Source organism: Psittacula echo, assembly GCF_963264785.1.
Source record: "Psittacula echo genome assembly, chromosome: 22".
NCBI classification, from domain to species: domain Eukaryota; kingdom Metazoa; phylum Chordata; class Aves; order Psittaciformes; family Psittacidae; genus Psittacula; species Psittacula echo.
In genome coordinates this window covers 206424-222612 of record NC_137758.1, presented here as the reverse complement: position 1 = coordinate 222612, position 16189 = coordinate 206424, and the positions used below count along the sequence as shown (strand labels likewise).

The window sequence follows — 16189 nt, the reverse complement described above, 5'->3', positions numbered from 1 at the left end:
AGGAAAGGCTGAGAGCCCAAAGAACAAGGGATGGGACAAGAGGGCACAGCCTCAAGCTGCAGCAGGGCAGGTTTAGATGGAGCTGAGGAACAATTCCTTCCCCAGAGGGTGCTCAGGCATTGGAACAGGCTGCCCAGGGCAGGGCTGGAGTCACCGTCCCTGCAAGTGCTCACACACAGTGGAGACGAGGCCTCAGTGCCATGGGTTAGTGGTGGCCTTGGCAGTGCTGGGGTAAAGACTGGACTGGATGAGCTTAAAGGGCTTTCCCAGCCCAGGTGATTCGACGCGCGAGCAATGACTTAAAAATAACGTTTATTTGTTGCGGTCCTGGCTGGTCCGCCCCGAGATAAGCGAGCGCCTCAGCCGCCGCCGCCATGACACCAAACCACGCCTCCGCTGCCGCACACACCAACCCTCCCCGGGCGCCCTCCGCGCATGCGCCCTCGCACGCACTACACTTCCCGTGGCTCCGGCGCGAACTACAGCTCCCGGGGGGAGGAGAGGGGGGTGGCGGCGCGTGCGCGCAGGCGCCTCCTGTGGCTCGGGCCCATTTAAATGTATGTGAGGGAGGCTGCGAAATGGCTGCGCAGGTCGCTGCGGTGCGCGCCGTGTCCCGAGCCGCGGAGGAGCCGCCCCAGCTCCCCTCAGGGGACCGGCCCGGCCGGCCCCGCGGTGGCGGGCGCCGGAGGCGGGGTCCCTCTGGTGAGGCGGCGGGCGCTAAACGGGCCCGGCTGAACCAACCGCTGCTGGCGGGGCCCGGCCCGGCGGAGCCGCTGCCCCCGGACGCCCTGCCCGGCCTGCCTGCCGCCGGGCTCTTCACCTTCTCTCCGCTCAGCCTGCCACCGCCCGCCGCCCTGGAGGAACGCCGCCACCACCACCACCACCGGCATCGCCCTGCCGCCGGCCCCGAGCCCGGCCGTTTGGCCGCCGGGCAGCCGCAGAAGGCGAGGCGGGGCAGCCCAGCGGACGGGGCAGCCGGGCGGCCCAGCAAGCGAGGTGAGCAGGCGGAACGGGTGTGGGCTTGGGGCTGAGCGGTGGCGCCCGGGCCCCCGAGTGCTCTTTTGGCCCGTGCGGATCGTACTCGGCGGAGCTTGCCTGACGCAGCCCTCAGCGGCGGCCTCGCGATCCGCCGTCCGTGGCCGGCCGGGCTCGGTGGGGCCGGCTCCGGCTCGGCCTCACCGGCCCAGGTGGGAGCCGCAGAGAAAGCGGTTCTCGGCGCCCTGTGCGCGTTCAGGTGGCGGTGGGCAAAGGCGGGTGAGTGCATCGTGGCTTTCGACCCCGCCGCTGTCCCTGGTCGCAGCGGGGCGCGTCGCTCTGTCCCGCTGGGACCCGGTAGCGTATGGTAGGAGCGAGCGAGGCTCCAGCGCTGCCGGCCCGGGCTGCCCTCTGCGCGGCTCACAGTGCAAGCACTTCCACAGTAGAGCTTTCTTCCTGCGGTGCCTGCGTTATCTTACACCAGAACTGAGACGGTGCTGTAGTTTGTGTGGTGTTTTTCTTGAGTTAAATGTCTTGAGATTGTCTTAATGAACACCAAGCTTTCTCTGGGTTTTTTTTTCCCGGTACAGAATGATTATTTTTGTTCTGCTTGCATATTTGCGATAGCAAAAAGCCTCTTGGGGAGAGCAACATAAATAAAAAGCCATTGCAAAAGTTGCTGTAATAGATATTAATGTGAATCACGCTTCAGGAGTATATGTGAAAGTATTGTGCTGAAGGTGCACTGCTGTAAGCAGTGTAAGTTAGATTTGTAGTGTAAACTCTAGATAGTGCTGTCGTAAGAAAGGGCAACGCTATTATGGGGAGACACTTTTCACTTGGTTTAATGCTTCTTCACAACTGTGTTTGAATAGTGACTATAAAAGCTACTGGACCGTAGCTCCAAACTTTAGCTTGATAACAGAGAAGTACTGTATCTCTGTAGACTGGGAGTGTCACTGTATGTCAGTTCTAAACAAGTAGTCAAATGAGGCCTTCTTTTTGTAAAGGCTTAAATACTGTTAGAACTACTGACTGAATTCCAGGTTACTGCAGGTGTGCAGTGGGTTTTGGGATGAGGCTGGGTTTGTTTTCCTTGCTATCAGATTTTATTTCTAAGCATATTCCAATTAATTGTCTATTTCTTTGACTATACTATGCTTGCCTTTGGCCATGAGTGACAACAGTCGTCTCCAGTGGTTTTGCTGGTTAATTGTGATACTGGTGTGTTCAGTTATGTGATGTTTTAGACTAGTGGAATTATTGGCACTGCTGCTATGCCCATAGTTTGATGACCTGGCTATAGCTTTCCTTGTATTTGAGGTACTGGAGGCATTCCATTTATTTAAAGGCATAGTTAAAACTCTTTCCTTCAAGACTGTCAGGCATTACCATAATGTCACTGTCTAGCTTCACTTAATATAGAGGTTAGTCTCACTGCAGTCGTGGCACTCTGCTGTGTTCAGTGGATACAGCACAGTTGGGATATCTTTTATCCTGAGAAGAGACCAGTCTTCACTGGAAGTTCCAAACTGCAGAGTGCTAGTTGTGTGCCTGCTATTAAGGGATATCTTCAAACAGGCAGGTGCTCTGAACTAAAACTAGTGCATGTCTGAGGTTTTTTAAACTATGTCTAAAATAAGAAATACTCAAAATAAGACACTTTTAACAACCAAAAATTAATTTAGAAATACCTACAGGGAAGTATTTCCAACAGCTTGGTGGTGCCATGAAATTCGTGTTTACTTTCAGCTCGGGATCTCTGGCTACAACAGAACAAAGATCTTCTGTGTAATTAGTATGTTTGTTACAGTTAGTAAAGCAGTATCTATACTTGAGAGCTTAGTGATTAAGCTTACGCAACTTCAACTTCTGAGACTCCCAGAAAAGCTTATTCAAAGAACTGTTTCAGTTGACCTACCAAAACAAGTGCTACCACCTTTCTTTTCCTGGTTTCCCTAGCTGTAATATAAAAATAAGGACATTTGCTGTTTGTAAAGGCTAACAGCAGTAGTGTGTGAACTTGTATTTCAGGTCCTAAGACAATCGTATGAAGTTAGTATTAAGCAGTCGACTCTTTCTTTGCTTCATGAGTAATTCTGTTCACTACACCAGACTGTTTTGAAGGTCAGCTGTCCGTAGTAAAGAGCTCGGAGACCAGCCTAGTAATGATATTGTTAAACACTATGGTTAGACTAAATAACTTGAAGCTGCGTGTATATATCCTTACACCCTTTCTTGTAGATCAGTGTAACATGTTTATTTTTTTCTTCAAGTACTGCAAAAGAATAAAGAGGAAATACAAATTTGATAGCTTTGCAGACAGAGAAAGGAAATTTTGTTAGCACAGAGCCCTATGCTGCAGGAAACTGAAACTTTAGCCAGTGCATCTTCCAGTCTGATGTTGCCTTCAGCAGTTGTTTGGATCCCCACAGCTCCCCTGGTAACATGGCTCTTGGAGGTTTGTGTGAATTGTGGCATGAAATAGTTCTTTGATTCAGGCAGATGAGAGACTTGTCTTGGCAATTGAGTTTTTTAAGAGCTGGACCATCAAGATTTCTAACTGCCATTGTTATTTGCTAAATACTATTTGAGTTAGTTTTTATTCCTAAAAGATGAGCAGTTAAACTATTATTTTGCCAAACAGAACTACTTCTTTACTTTTTATCTCTCAGCCTTTAGCCTTTTAAGAGGTTGATTAACCTTAAAAAACCAAACCAACCAACCAAACACCTAAACCAAACAACCTCCTCTTAATTTCTAGCTCTGTTTTAACTGAGTAGTTAAGACTAGTGAAAGGTAGCTGAAGATGTGGATGTGATGGTTCAGATGCTTTAATAAAAAAGATCAGCAGTCTAAGACTATTTTAATTGTTGGGGTTTTTTCTTGTCCAGAAAGCTGACTGCTTTAAATATTTGTACCTCTTCCTTTGCCCTCAGTTTTGCTTGTATAGTGTGTATCCAAACTCAGGGAAGTGTTCTGTAATGAAAGTATTAATGTTTAAATGTTACTTGTTAACTTGTTTATCCTCTTCCGCTGCATAGCACTGCCTTAAATGTCAGGAGTTATTAATGCACTTATAGATGCTTGGGAATATGGATTCCCTTTAAAGGTATTCTAATACTTCTATTAAAATATGAACTGTCTCTAAAGTATGAAGCTTGAGTTTTGTAAAATATGAACTATCTCTAAAGTATGAAGCTTGAGTTTTGGAAGATTTCCATAATTCAAAGTCTTCCTTGCATAATAACCAGAGGTGTAGCAGTTTTTGTTGTATAATTAAAGTCTTGTAAGTTAAGGTATTACTTCCTGGGAATAGAGAGCTTTAGCAAATGGGAGGGTTTAATTCTTTAGGGGTGAACATGCTGCAACTGCAGAACTCTAATCTTCTCTTTATTGTCGCTGCCAGAAACTCCAGATGAAAATGGCAAAACCCAGCGAGCTGACAGTCTTATTATGAAGAAGATAAAGAAAAAAAAGAAAAAGAAACACCGGGAAGATATGAGGGGGAAACGCCTGAAGATGTACAACAAAGAAGTGCAGACAGTGTGTGCTGGACTCACTCGCATTGACAAGGAGACTCTTTCTCAAGGACAGTGTGATAACCTGGAAATGAACAAGGAATCCTTCAGGTACCTGAAGGATGAGCAGCTCTGCAGACTGAATTTGGGTATGCAGGAATATCGAATACCCCAGGGAGTACAAACACCATTTGTGACACACCAGGAGCATTCTGTTCGCAGCAGCTTCTTGAAAACTGGCACTAAATTTAGTAACTTCATTCATGAAGAACATCAGTCCAATGGTGGTGCTCTGGTCCTTCATGCTTACATGGATGAACTCTCATTTTTGTCTCCAGTGGAGATGGAGAGATTTGCCGAAGAGTTTCTTGCGTTGTCATTCAGTGAAAACGATAAAAATGCAGCTTACTATGCTTTAGCCATAGTACATGGAGCAGCTGCTTATTTACCAGACTTCCTGGATTACTTTGCTTTTAACTTTCCTAACACTCCAGTGAAAATGGAAATTCTGGGCAAGAAGGACATTGAAACAACAACAATTTCAAATTTTCACTCTCAGGTAAGAACTATTTAAAGGCATAAAAGTTGCAGGACACCTAGATCTGATTATTCTGTAATCAGCAGGGATGGCCTAATATAGGTGAGGCAAAGCGTTTCTTCCAGGCAGATGAAAAAAGATGATGTTGGGACTACGGATCACACTTCAGACACTGCTAAATGTGAAAGATCTGCACTGATCTTCTGTACTTGGGAGAATGCTGACATGGTTCAAAAACAATAGCCAAGTCTGTATTAAGAGTTGTATAGATTGCTTTTTCTATTCAATAATCTGGGTGGTTTTTTGCAATGTTAGTATTTGCAGTGACATTACTTTTCAGGTTTTAGTGTATCATTCACAACAAATAAGGGTGCTTTAATATCTTAATTCTATCAGTAACTGTTGCTGGATGCTTAAACTTTCCAGCTTCAGAGTGTTGGTTAGACTATCTTTTTAATTGCCTTTAAAAAAGGCTTTCATTTTATATACTACCTTGATTTTCACTTCAGCTATCTTAAGTTCTCAAACTGTATTTCCATGTAGCTTAAATGGATGCAACAGTAATAACTATGATAATTTCAAGATTCCCATATGAAAATCTGTTGCATTTGACTCCTGTGATCAAGCTTTAAAGTATCTATGGACATACAGCAATGTTACAGATGAGATAAATGACTTTCAGGTGGAATAAAACTTTTCCCTGCTTAGTGTAGTCTGAGAACAGATTCAAAGTACTGATTACTTTTTAAAGTCTTGATTCAAGACTTTAATTACCTTTACTGGTTCACCTGTTGGAAGGAAAAACCTGAAACTGTTGCAGAGTGCACTTCAGTGCTATTGGAACAGATCTTCTTAGTAACAGATTTTGAAATCCTAATGTTTGTGGGTGGATCTTCCCAGGGTTTATCAAATGGCTATCAGGAAGGTCTGCATTGGAAAACCACTGCTTTACAGAAGGTTCCCGTGTGGTCACTTAGGGAGTCTTTGAATCATAGATACTATTGAATCAGTAATTCTGACACTTAGCTTATGAATTTGACAATTAATAGCTGCTGCAGCACTGATTTTAGACCAGCTTCTGTTTCTTGATTTAAGTAATTCTTTGCATTGACAGAGCTGCATCAGAGTGCTTAGTACTCCAAAACCAGTCTGAGCATACAGACTGCTGCACTTCTGCTGCGCAGTACCCGCCTGTGCTCTGCAGATGTGAAACTTGTCCACAGTTTAGGTTTTAGAGTCCTCTATATTAAAAGATTTATCTCTGTTCTTGGGAATCATGATTACCTTCTAATTTGAGTACATGTGGTGATCCCGTAAAATGGCTAAATGGTGCCAACTGGGTATTTAACAATTATACTTTTTCTTGGCGAATGTCTTGTGAACATGAATAGCTTATACTATAAATACATTTGAGGAGTGTATGGCTTCACTGGGTCTGTGCTGGTATTTCAGTTAATTCTATTTTAAGTACTGTCTAAACTTGATTAAGATTAGTCATGACATGAGGTTCACTTGGTCTAAAATGCCTCTCTGAAGACAGCTTCAGCATGACCTGGTTAATCCTCTCTGTATGTTAGTGAAGTTCACACACTGAGCAAACAGAAGTAGAATTATGACTCCTAAGACAGCTGAAGCGGGACTCCTCAGGTAATATAAATGATAGTAAAGTATCTAGTTTAAAGATGCATTTAAATTGCTAGTGGATTCAATCGTGTCTGCATGCTGCCAAGAATCAAGTTTTGCAAGCTAGCTGAGTAGGGAAGGCTGAAATACCTTCCTTAAGTCTGGCTGGTTCACTGCTATTCCTTGGCAGTGCTGTTGAGGAATCAGCAGATTGGCTAAGCTTCACTTTTGGACCTTCCTGTATGAGAATTATACAATACAGAAGCACTGTATGGTCATTCTTCTGCAGATTAAGGATGTTACAGTATTGTACACTGTAGTTGTGATACTATTTTTAGTTGAAGATACTTGTTTTTTAAGTCACCTCCATTCAAGGTTGAACCTTCTGTATGCATGGACTTGTTTGCTATACTGAACCATACTGTGGCAGGGGGATTCTGGGTGTTAGGTAGTCTTTAGTCCTGGAGACTTGGTATCAAGAAATTAAAATTGGATCTGTAAACTGCAAATGAACTAAAAGTTAATGTGGCCTTTGGCTTGTACAACATTTAGCTGTTTAAACACCTTTCCAGACAAACTGAATTTGAGTAGAAAGTGACTCCAGTTCAAAATAAGGACTTTAATCTGGAAGATTGAATAAAAATAGTGATAATTAACTCTCTTGAAAGGTGAATTCATTTGTTCTCAGGATAGTGAGGACAATATAAACTGAGTGTTTATTAAAAAGGACTCTAATGTTTGTAGGATAACTGTGGTTTCTGTATATTAAAATAATTGAGCTTCAGTGCTTTCTGGGTTTTCTTTCTCGCCTTGGTTCTGCCTCATTTGTTCTAATGCTTCAGTGCTAAAGCTGAGCTTTAGTTTAAAGCTATTCAGTGGCACTTGGATCCTTCAAGACTCAAATCACTGAACAATAACTTGTAAGCTTTCTTCACTCAAGAGCATACTACAGCTTGAAAGTTCTTAGCAGTGCAACTAAAATGAATATTTATTTCCTCATCAGCTCTTTAAGAACAACTGCTTTTAGGTCTACCCAGTGAACTGGTATATAGTTAGACTTGAAAAACCACTTCTCCTTTTCCCTTTTATTACTCCCACCCCAAAAAGGAGTTGATCAGTTCTCTGTATAGTCCAAAGAGCAGTTAAACTGTCACAAAGGGGAGGGGGGTTCTGGGAAGAGGCCAGGAAAGAGCTGGGGGAAGGAGGTTTTATGTAAGCTGCTGTTCCTTCTGGGAAGGAGGTAGGAGGAGGAGGTGATAATAGGGTAAGCTTTTCTACTCCTGTATTGTACAGTTGGAAGAGTTTACAATATTCCATGCAGTTTTGGTTAATGAACAATATCACAGTTTGGTTTTGTGCCCCGTCTTAACTTTCCTTACTCCTGGAAGAAGATCCCTTATTCTGGAAGGACACTGTCTTTAGCAGAAGCTATCAAAGTATGAAATGGAGAAATTGTGCCTCTGCACTGTAAACTTAACTTAGTTTATACTTAAGCCACATAATACTGCCCAATGAAATATTTGACATGTTTTAGTCAAACATACCCTTTGCTGTAATGGCATGTCACACTGTCTTCCTTCCCTTCTGTTGTAAATAGTAAGCTGCCTTGCGTTCTGGCTTTCTTCCTTTTAGCAAAGTGTTTGCATTGCTGGTTTTATAACTAACTTGACATACTAAAATATTGTCACTGTCAACTGATTCATGCTTTTCTTGAAACTAGAGAGCAACTTCTGAAACTTAACCGCATTTGTCTCAAGCTTATGCCTTTTCTGGGTGTCTTCTTTCCCTACAGAGGTAGGGAAAGTAATCCAGTACAAGCGTACTGCTTGCTTGCCCCTTCATGAGGCAGGGTCTGAATTATCTCAGTAATGTGCAAATACCAGCTCTGTAACTTCTGTGGGAGTCACTGATGCTGTCTGCTTCTGCTCTCACTCTTGTGTGTGGAAACACTGATAGGTACATCATTCAGCTGCTATAAAATGTCTCCATGAACACTGAAGAACTAATTTCAAATATGCCTATAATGTGGTCCTGTATGGAGTAGGGGGCACACAGGGTAGTGATAGCTGTCTGGCATTTTGAAAGGGCACAGGACACCTGAGTGGTCTCACCAGCCTGATAGTACTTTTACAACAGGGAAGATCTGTATGATCTGATCAGTAGATAGTGGCAGTTACTACTCATACGATCCACCAATGGTTTTTAAGAAGCATAATGAACAGCTGAGAGCAGTGAAGGTGTTGTGGTAATAAGTTACCGACTTCTGACAGCCGTAAGAACTGGAATGACCCAGCTCCTAGGAACTGGACTTTAAACAAAAAAGTCCCAAAAAACAAAACAAACAAAAAAACCCCACAAAAAAACCCAACCTCAAAACAAACAAACAAAAACAAAAAAGAAAAATAGAAAAAAAAAAAGAAAAAAGCCAAAAGAAACTTTGAGAAAGGTCCTAGTGGATAGAACAAAATGACTTCAGGTTTTTCATAGTCTCATCTATCTTTCCTGAAAAGAGGGGTGCATGAAGATGGCTCTGAAATGAATGTAGCTGTTGGAGCACTTTGCAAATGGCATGTCAAAGTAGCTTGTAAGAAGGTGCAACAAGGAGGTTACTTGTTCTTCCTTTATGCCTGAGTGGTTTAGTGTCCCATGAGTAGATGCATATTTTTGGCACGAAAATGCTTGTTATTACACACAAGGTCTTGGCATACTCCTTATTCCTGAGACCACTAACCTAACAAATGGTATTAGTATTTGTGCTGTGCTGGAGGAATCAAGGATGAGATAGAAACTACATGTGAAGGAATATTTTACAGCATCTAATCTAGTAGACTACTTCCCCTGTGATTGAAGTGCTTGAGATGAATATTACAGCCTGCTGGGGGTTGCCGTGAGTTGATACGTATTTTCAGTGTAAATATATCCTGGTTTTAATTCTCAAGTGTAGTGCATATGTTTAAGTTCTAATAGAAACTAGCAAACAGGTTTTCCTTAAAGTACTTCTAGTGTCTCTTTTTACAGCTCTTCAATTTTATTTTTGTATTGCATTCCAGTGCATTAAAATAATGCTAAAGCTTCTAGGTTTTATTCCTTGTGCAAAAAATTACAAGGAAAACCTGTGTATGGTATTATAATACATTTTACTTGTGACAGACACTTCTGAAATACTAGTGCCTCTCAACAGGTGGCTTCAGTGAGACAAATCTCATCTGGAAGTAGTCTATCTCCACTTACTTTAATAGTACCAGATAGTTAAACTGAACTGGCTTAAGGACCGGAGCATTTCAGGCCTTAGTACTCCCATAGGTGCATAGATTAATGCTGTAGTTTTCAATTTCCATTAATGCTTTAGTTTTCCATTAACTTCCAAATAAATGCAGTTTTCCAGTGTTCTGGATTTCATTCTGGCTAGCTGATAGAATCACAGAATAGTTGGGGTTGGAAATGACTTTAAGATCATCCAGTTCCAACCCCCTGCCGTGTTGCCCAAGGCCCTATCCAACCTGGCCTTGAACACTGCCAGGAATTGAACATTTACTACTTTGGTCATCCTTTGCCAGTGCCTCACCACTCTCACAGTAAAAATCATTCCACTTTACTGATGTTAGATATAACCCTTCACCAGTAATGTTCTAATAGGATTTGCAGACTTTCTCCTAGGGCAACAGCCAAGAAGAATTAACAGCCTCTCAAGGTAGTGCTTGACTCATAAATCTGTATGGTCAAACACAGAAAGTCTGTATGTGCTCATCCAGCTGCTGCTGCTGGTCGTGATGGACTTGTAGAGTGCTTCAGCTGCCCAATGCAGTTCTGAGAGGGACTTGGGATGTAAACTTCAGCACATGAAGTCAGAGGTGATGCAGTGCAGTAGTTGGCTTACAGCTGAGGAATAAAGCTGTATGTGAAGTCATCTTTGGCTCCTTCTTAGCTTTTAATTAAAACTTGTGTGCAGTCAGTGCAGAACTGCCCACTTTGTATATACAAAGCTAAAGAAAGGAGAACTCTGGAAATAGGAGTGAGCTGAACTCGTATAATTAGGAAAGTACTGCAGCAGTAACTAACTCTTGCCTTATTAGTCTCTCCTAATTTATCTTTCACAGCTTCATGGAATAGTTCAACTACATCTGGTTTGTTAGCTAAATTGCAGGACTTAAAACTAAAAACCTTAAAACTAAGCTGCTTCTTAAATATATCTATACATGAGTTACAAAAGGTATCACACTTCTGAACATGATTATAAAATCGCAAATTTACCAGTAAAGTCCTTTGTGCCTGCCCCACAACTTTAGCCACCACTTTAGATGTGCCATAGCTTTTCACCACTGGAACCACTTGATGAATGTAAAGAGGCTGGTGAAGAATGATGGAAGGTTGGAGCTTAAATACAACTGAGTATACAAATCAGACTAATTACAGCAGGTTTTCTGATCTTTTAGGATCAAATAGCTGCCGCATCTGCACACAGCCTGCTCTGGCTGTATGATGTGTTACAGCTGCAGTCTACATGAGGGGACTAGAGAACACTGGAGTGGTGCCAGTGGTTCTCTTCTGGGAACAGGAAATGGGCAAGAAAAGTTCCCAGGTGACCTGGAAAAGTGGGACAGTTTGTGCTACAGAGGATGTCAAAAAGCTGTGAATGAGATCACAGTGTTTCTGGCCAGAGGAGTGACAGCAGGGTATACTGCAAATGGTAGTAGTCAACTTGTGTGTGACCACTGGATTTCTACCTAGACCTCTTCTTTCCTCCATTCTTGGACCAATTTGTGTATACACTAGAACAATATCACTAGAGCCATTGCTTGATGGACACGGAGATTTTTAACTGCAGTCTCAGGGGAAGGACCTAGAGGATGTGGCTGAAGTGAAGAGTGCACATATTTCAGTAGCACACAGTTTGAAATGTAGAAGCAACAGTCAACTGCACCAATTAGTGGAGACTTGAAGCTTGCTTGAAAGATTGAGTCACAATGAAACTGTGTGTAGGAGGTTTTCTGAAGTCAGCTTGGAAGTGCTGAATTGTTCCTGAATTAGTCAAATACTAACACACTATTATTCAAACTTTAGAAGTATTTCCTGTCAGTAATTCAGACAGGAGTTCTTTCTCTTGGGATACCCTATGAGCATCTGTTCTAAACAGGCCTGTGCCTATTCCCAAAAGCATCTCTAATGGAATAGATGTGGATGAGCCCAAGTTTCATCTGAGCTGTGGCCTACTGTATTATATTAATCAATTTTAATCTCTTGTAACAGAACTAAAGCTGTGCTGGTATTGTCTTTTCCTTTCTGGCTGCTCAGGTCAATCGAACGTACTGCTGTGGAACCTACCGAGCAGGACCAATGCGGCAGATCAGTCTTGTTGGAGCTGTGGATGAAGAAGTTGGAGACTACTTCCCAGAATTCCTAGATATGTTAGAAGAATCTCCATTTCTCAGAGTAAGCAGTAACTTGTGGTGTCTTGTTTAGAACTCTGTGGATACTTAAGCAGTGACTGAGTTTTACCTATTTCAAAGTAATTAGAAACCATAAAGTATTTTCTGTAGTGATGTGCTTATTGTTTGGGCTACTAAGGTATGTTCTTTCCTGTGTCCAAATGAAAGATACTGCATTAGGTAGCAACAGTTGTGAGAATAATTAAAAAATTAAATAGTTTATTATATATAGGCACTGCATAATCATCTGCTTCCCTAAAAACTAAGTCTGATAAAGTCAGCTTGGAATATATTGGAATGTCTTGAATATATTTTAGTTTCTGTGCAGTTCTTTTGACAGCAAATTTGAACCAGTTTTACCAAAGGCATCATTTAATTTTTCTATCTCACCCAGTGTTTTGTGTTATGTGTGTTTTGTGGATTGTTTTGTTTTTGTTTTCTTTTAGATGACTTTGCCCTGGGGGACTCTTTCTAGTCTCAGACTTCAGTGCAGGTCACAAAGTGATGATGGCCCCATAATGTGGGTGAGACCAGGGGAGCAGATGATCCCAACAGCTGATATGCCAAAATCACCATTCAAACGGCGCCGGTAATGTTTTGTTTTCCTTTCCATGTTAAAGGTAAAACATCTGTGTTAGATTTGAGAATAAAACCTAAATGCTTTATGTGTAGCTAGTTCTTCAGAAGGTTAATTCACAGGTTTGAGTTTCATTTCTGTTTCAAACTGGCTCAACGGATAAGACAAACATGTTACTTGTGATGGTTGTTTTATTTCACCACTATGTCCTAGATCAGTGCTTTCTTAAGGTTGAAACCCCTTTTTATTTTCCTTCAGGAGACTTCTTTTATTCATCTTACTTCTGTGGAAAGAACTTATTTAGTGGTGAGGACAGATGAAATGCTCTAAAAGAGTAGAGATCCTTACACTGCTCATGTTGCATTATAATGTTAGTGTTAAAGCACTTGAAATACTGTCTGCCTTCTCAGAAAGTATCGTGAGGTACATATGTACCTGCTGTCTTCCTCAAAGAGTGTGCTGTAGAACAACCTTTAGGTGATAAAGAATTGGAAGCGTGTTTTAATTGCAATTTCAAGCAGAATTTTAGGACATACGCCCAAATAACTAAACTTCAGTATCTATTGGAAGTTTGATTTCATAACCTGAACTGTACTTCACTGTATTTGTTCCAGTCTTTTGTTGAACAAGCATCTTGAAGAAATCAGAGGGAAGTGCTTTGGTCTTTGATTTTGAAGCCTGCAGCACACAAGACTTTTAAGATTATTTTAATACAAATACTTATTTTTGAGTAGCCTGAAACATTTTTAGTATGTCTTTTTCTCATGTTGTAGGTCAATGAACGAAATAAAGAATCTCCAGTACCTACCTCGGACCAGTGAGCCCCGGGAGGTTCTGTTTGAAGACAGAACAAGAGCTCACGCTGATCATGTGGGCCAAGGGTTTGACTGGCAGAGTACAGCTGCTGTCGGCGTTCTGAAGGCTGTACAGTTTGGGGAATGGTAAGTGCCACTGAAATGCAACTGTTCTTGTAGGAGGGGGTGATTCTAAAGTGGTTTTGTCTCTTAAAAAAAGAAAATTTGTTGGAAAACAAGCCTAATCAATGAAATGGTTTAAACCCTATAAAGAGATGTGCTGTCTAGAGCTTGAAACTCACAAGCTACATACCTGTTTTTTCCTTCTTCTTGAGACAGTAGAAAGGTTGTAACAGCAGTTTGCAGAAAATTTTAGTGATACATGAAATAAGCTGTAATGCACCATTTCTGGACCATCATCTGTGATTGTTCTTTTCCTGAGTAGGTATAGTAATGCTAACTTTCTTAATAGTGATAGAAGACCTCAATGTAACTCATTTCAGAGCTACAGTGTATTCTCCTTTCGTGTACTCAGGACATTCCTGTTCACCTTGCACAGAAACTAGACTTGCATCATGTTTTTTTTCTAGCAATTCCAGTAGAAATAGGATAGCAGCATTAGCAATATCGTTAGATTTTGATACCAATAAAATGTGTCCGAACTTCCTATATTCTTATTCAAAGCTCTTGAATAGCACCCAGCTCCTCATTGCTTTGGCATCAGAATTACTTGGTTACTTTTTGTTTTCCTTTTACACATAATGATTCTGTCTAATGGAAGAATTGAGGCAAACCAAAAACTTTGATACTGGCAGGCTCAACCTAGTTCTCAGGTGGTTTAGTGTATTATTTGTCTGTGAAAACATCACTTCTGTTGTGCATGTATCAAGAAAGGAGTAAAATGAAGGAAAAAAAAATATGACATCTCTGTTTCAAAGTAATATGTGTATTGAGAAGTGATGAGACTTTGTGTGCAGTGTAAAACTGTAATAGGTCATTGGTTCAATGACTTTCTGCTGGAAAGAGTTGTAATTCTCTAAGTCCAGTTGTTTAAAAATTCCTGGTTTTCTCATCTTTCTTCAGGAGCGACCAGCCTCGTATAACCAAAGATGTGGTTTGTTTTCATGCTGAAGATTTCACTGATGTTGTGCAGAGACTTCAGTTGGACCTGCATGAACCTCCGGTGTCACAGGTATTGAATCTTCCCTAGTGACAGCTCATTCTTAGCATTTTGGTGGTAGCTTCTGACAATTTTCAGGTTCACAGTGTAGCCAGGACTGTTGTATCCTTGGTGGCCCTCAACTCACAGCTCTCCTGGGCGATTTCCCTTCTCATGTTTCAGAACAGAATAGTTAATTTGGAAGGGATGTACAGTTATCATGTAGTCCAGCTGCTTTTCCTTTTCACCCAGTTGTGAGTCCTGATACCTGCTATAGAAACAGCTAGTAGTTGATTAAGAAGCCATGTATGCCTGTTTCTGCCTTTTCTAATATACTGATGTTGGTTTAGGATGTGAAGGCGTCTAAAGTGGGTCCTGTCAGCCAAAACAGTGAGGCCTCATGTTGAATCTGATATTTTCAGCTATAACTGTAGAATGTTCTCAACTGATCACTGTCTTCTCCTAAGATGTACACATTAGACAAATTATGTTTTAAAAGTTCAATTCTCATTCAAGTTTGAAGTTTTACATGTTAAACATTGGTTTAGACAGGAAGTGTGTTGGAAGTAGGTGGATACTGAATTGTTTAAACAGAGTATACCACTAACTTTACCATTTTCCTTCTCTTAGTGTGTTCAATGGGTGGATGAAGCCAAACTAAACCAAATGAGACGGGAAGGCATTCGCTATGCTAGAATTCAGTTGTGTGACAATGACATCTACTTCATCCCTAGAAATGTCATTCATCAGTTCAAAACGGTGTCAGCAGTCTGCAGCTTAGCCTGGCACATAAGACTTAAACAGTATCACCCTGTGGAGGAGACTTCTCAAAACGCAGAAAGCAATTCAAGCTTGAACAGTAGTGTTCCTGGAAATCCAGAGGCAGAAGGTGAACCCCAATGTGTGAGTGTAAAAGCAGAGTCTGAAGAACCAGGTTTAGAAATGCAGCTTACACCAGGGGTGCTCTCCTCCTCTCTTTCTTCAATATCAGGACTTGTGCAACCAGATCAGGTGGCCCAGCCCCTTCCAGGTTTTAAAATAGAGTCTGATCAGCACCACAATCCACAGGATCATGCAGGCTCTGCTGTGTGATATGTATATAAGCAAACATTTTTTAACAACTTTTTAAAATTTTGATGTGAAGTTATAGTTTTATAACTGGCTTATGTTTTATTGGAGAAATCTTGCCTATAATTCTATAAAGAAAGGTGACATTCCAAAATGTCAAGCATATCTTTTTTACACAGATTATGCAAAATTCAAGTTGTATTTTAACCCCTTAGTACAACCTGTAACAGTGGTCTACCACTTCTTTCTGTTTAAGTAAAGAGATATTTAATATCTTCTCAAAGTCAGAATGAAATTCCTCCAGGAACATAAACCGATTAAACTACATTGGTCAGTGTTATTTCCCTACTTTTACTTTAGCTCTAATCTTCACCAGAAAGAGATGATTTTGTAGAAGACTTGCAAAGTGACTTTCCCATTTCATTTTATTTGCTTAAAAAAAACCCCAACAACAAAAGAAAAAGGAAAAAAAAAAGAAAGCACAGCACTTTTGATGATTTGTGAAACT

General features: G+C 41.4%; 1 protein-coding gene across 1 annotated transcript; it reads left to right on the top strand.

Moving 5' to 3' along the window:
* The first annotated feature begins 486 nt into the window (after window positions 1-486).
* On the top strand, window positions 487-15957 carry RSBN1 (round spermatid basic protein 1). Its single transcript, XM_080632990.1, has 7 exons — window positions 487-996; window positions 4385-5055; window positions 11950-12087; window positions 12530-12672; window positions 13434-13601; window positions 14538-14646; window positions 15244-15957. Exons 1-7 carry the CDS (start codon window positions 579-581, stop codon window positions 15703-15705), a joined length of 2109 nt encoding a protein of 702 aa, XP_080489116.1. The 5' UTR covers window positions 487-578; the 3' UTR covers window positions 15706-15957.
* The last annotated feature ends 232 nt before the right edge of the window (window positions 15958-16189 follow it).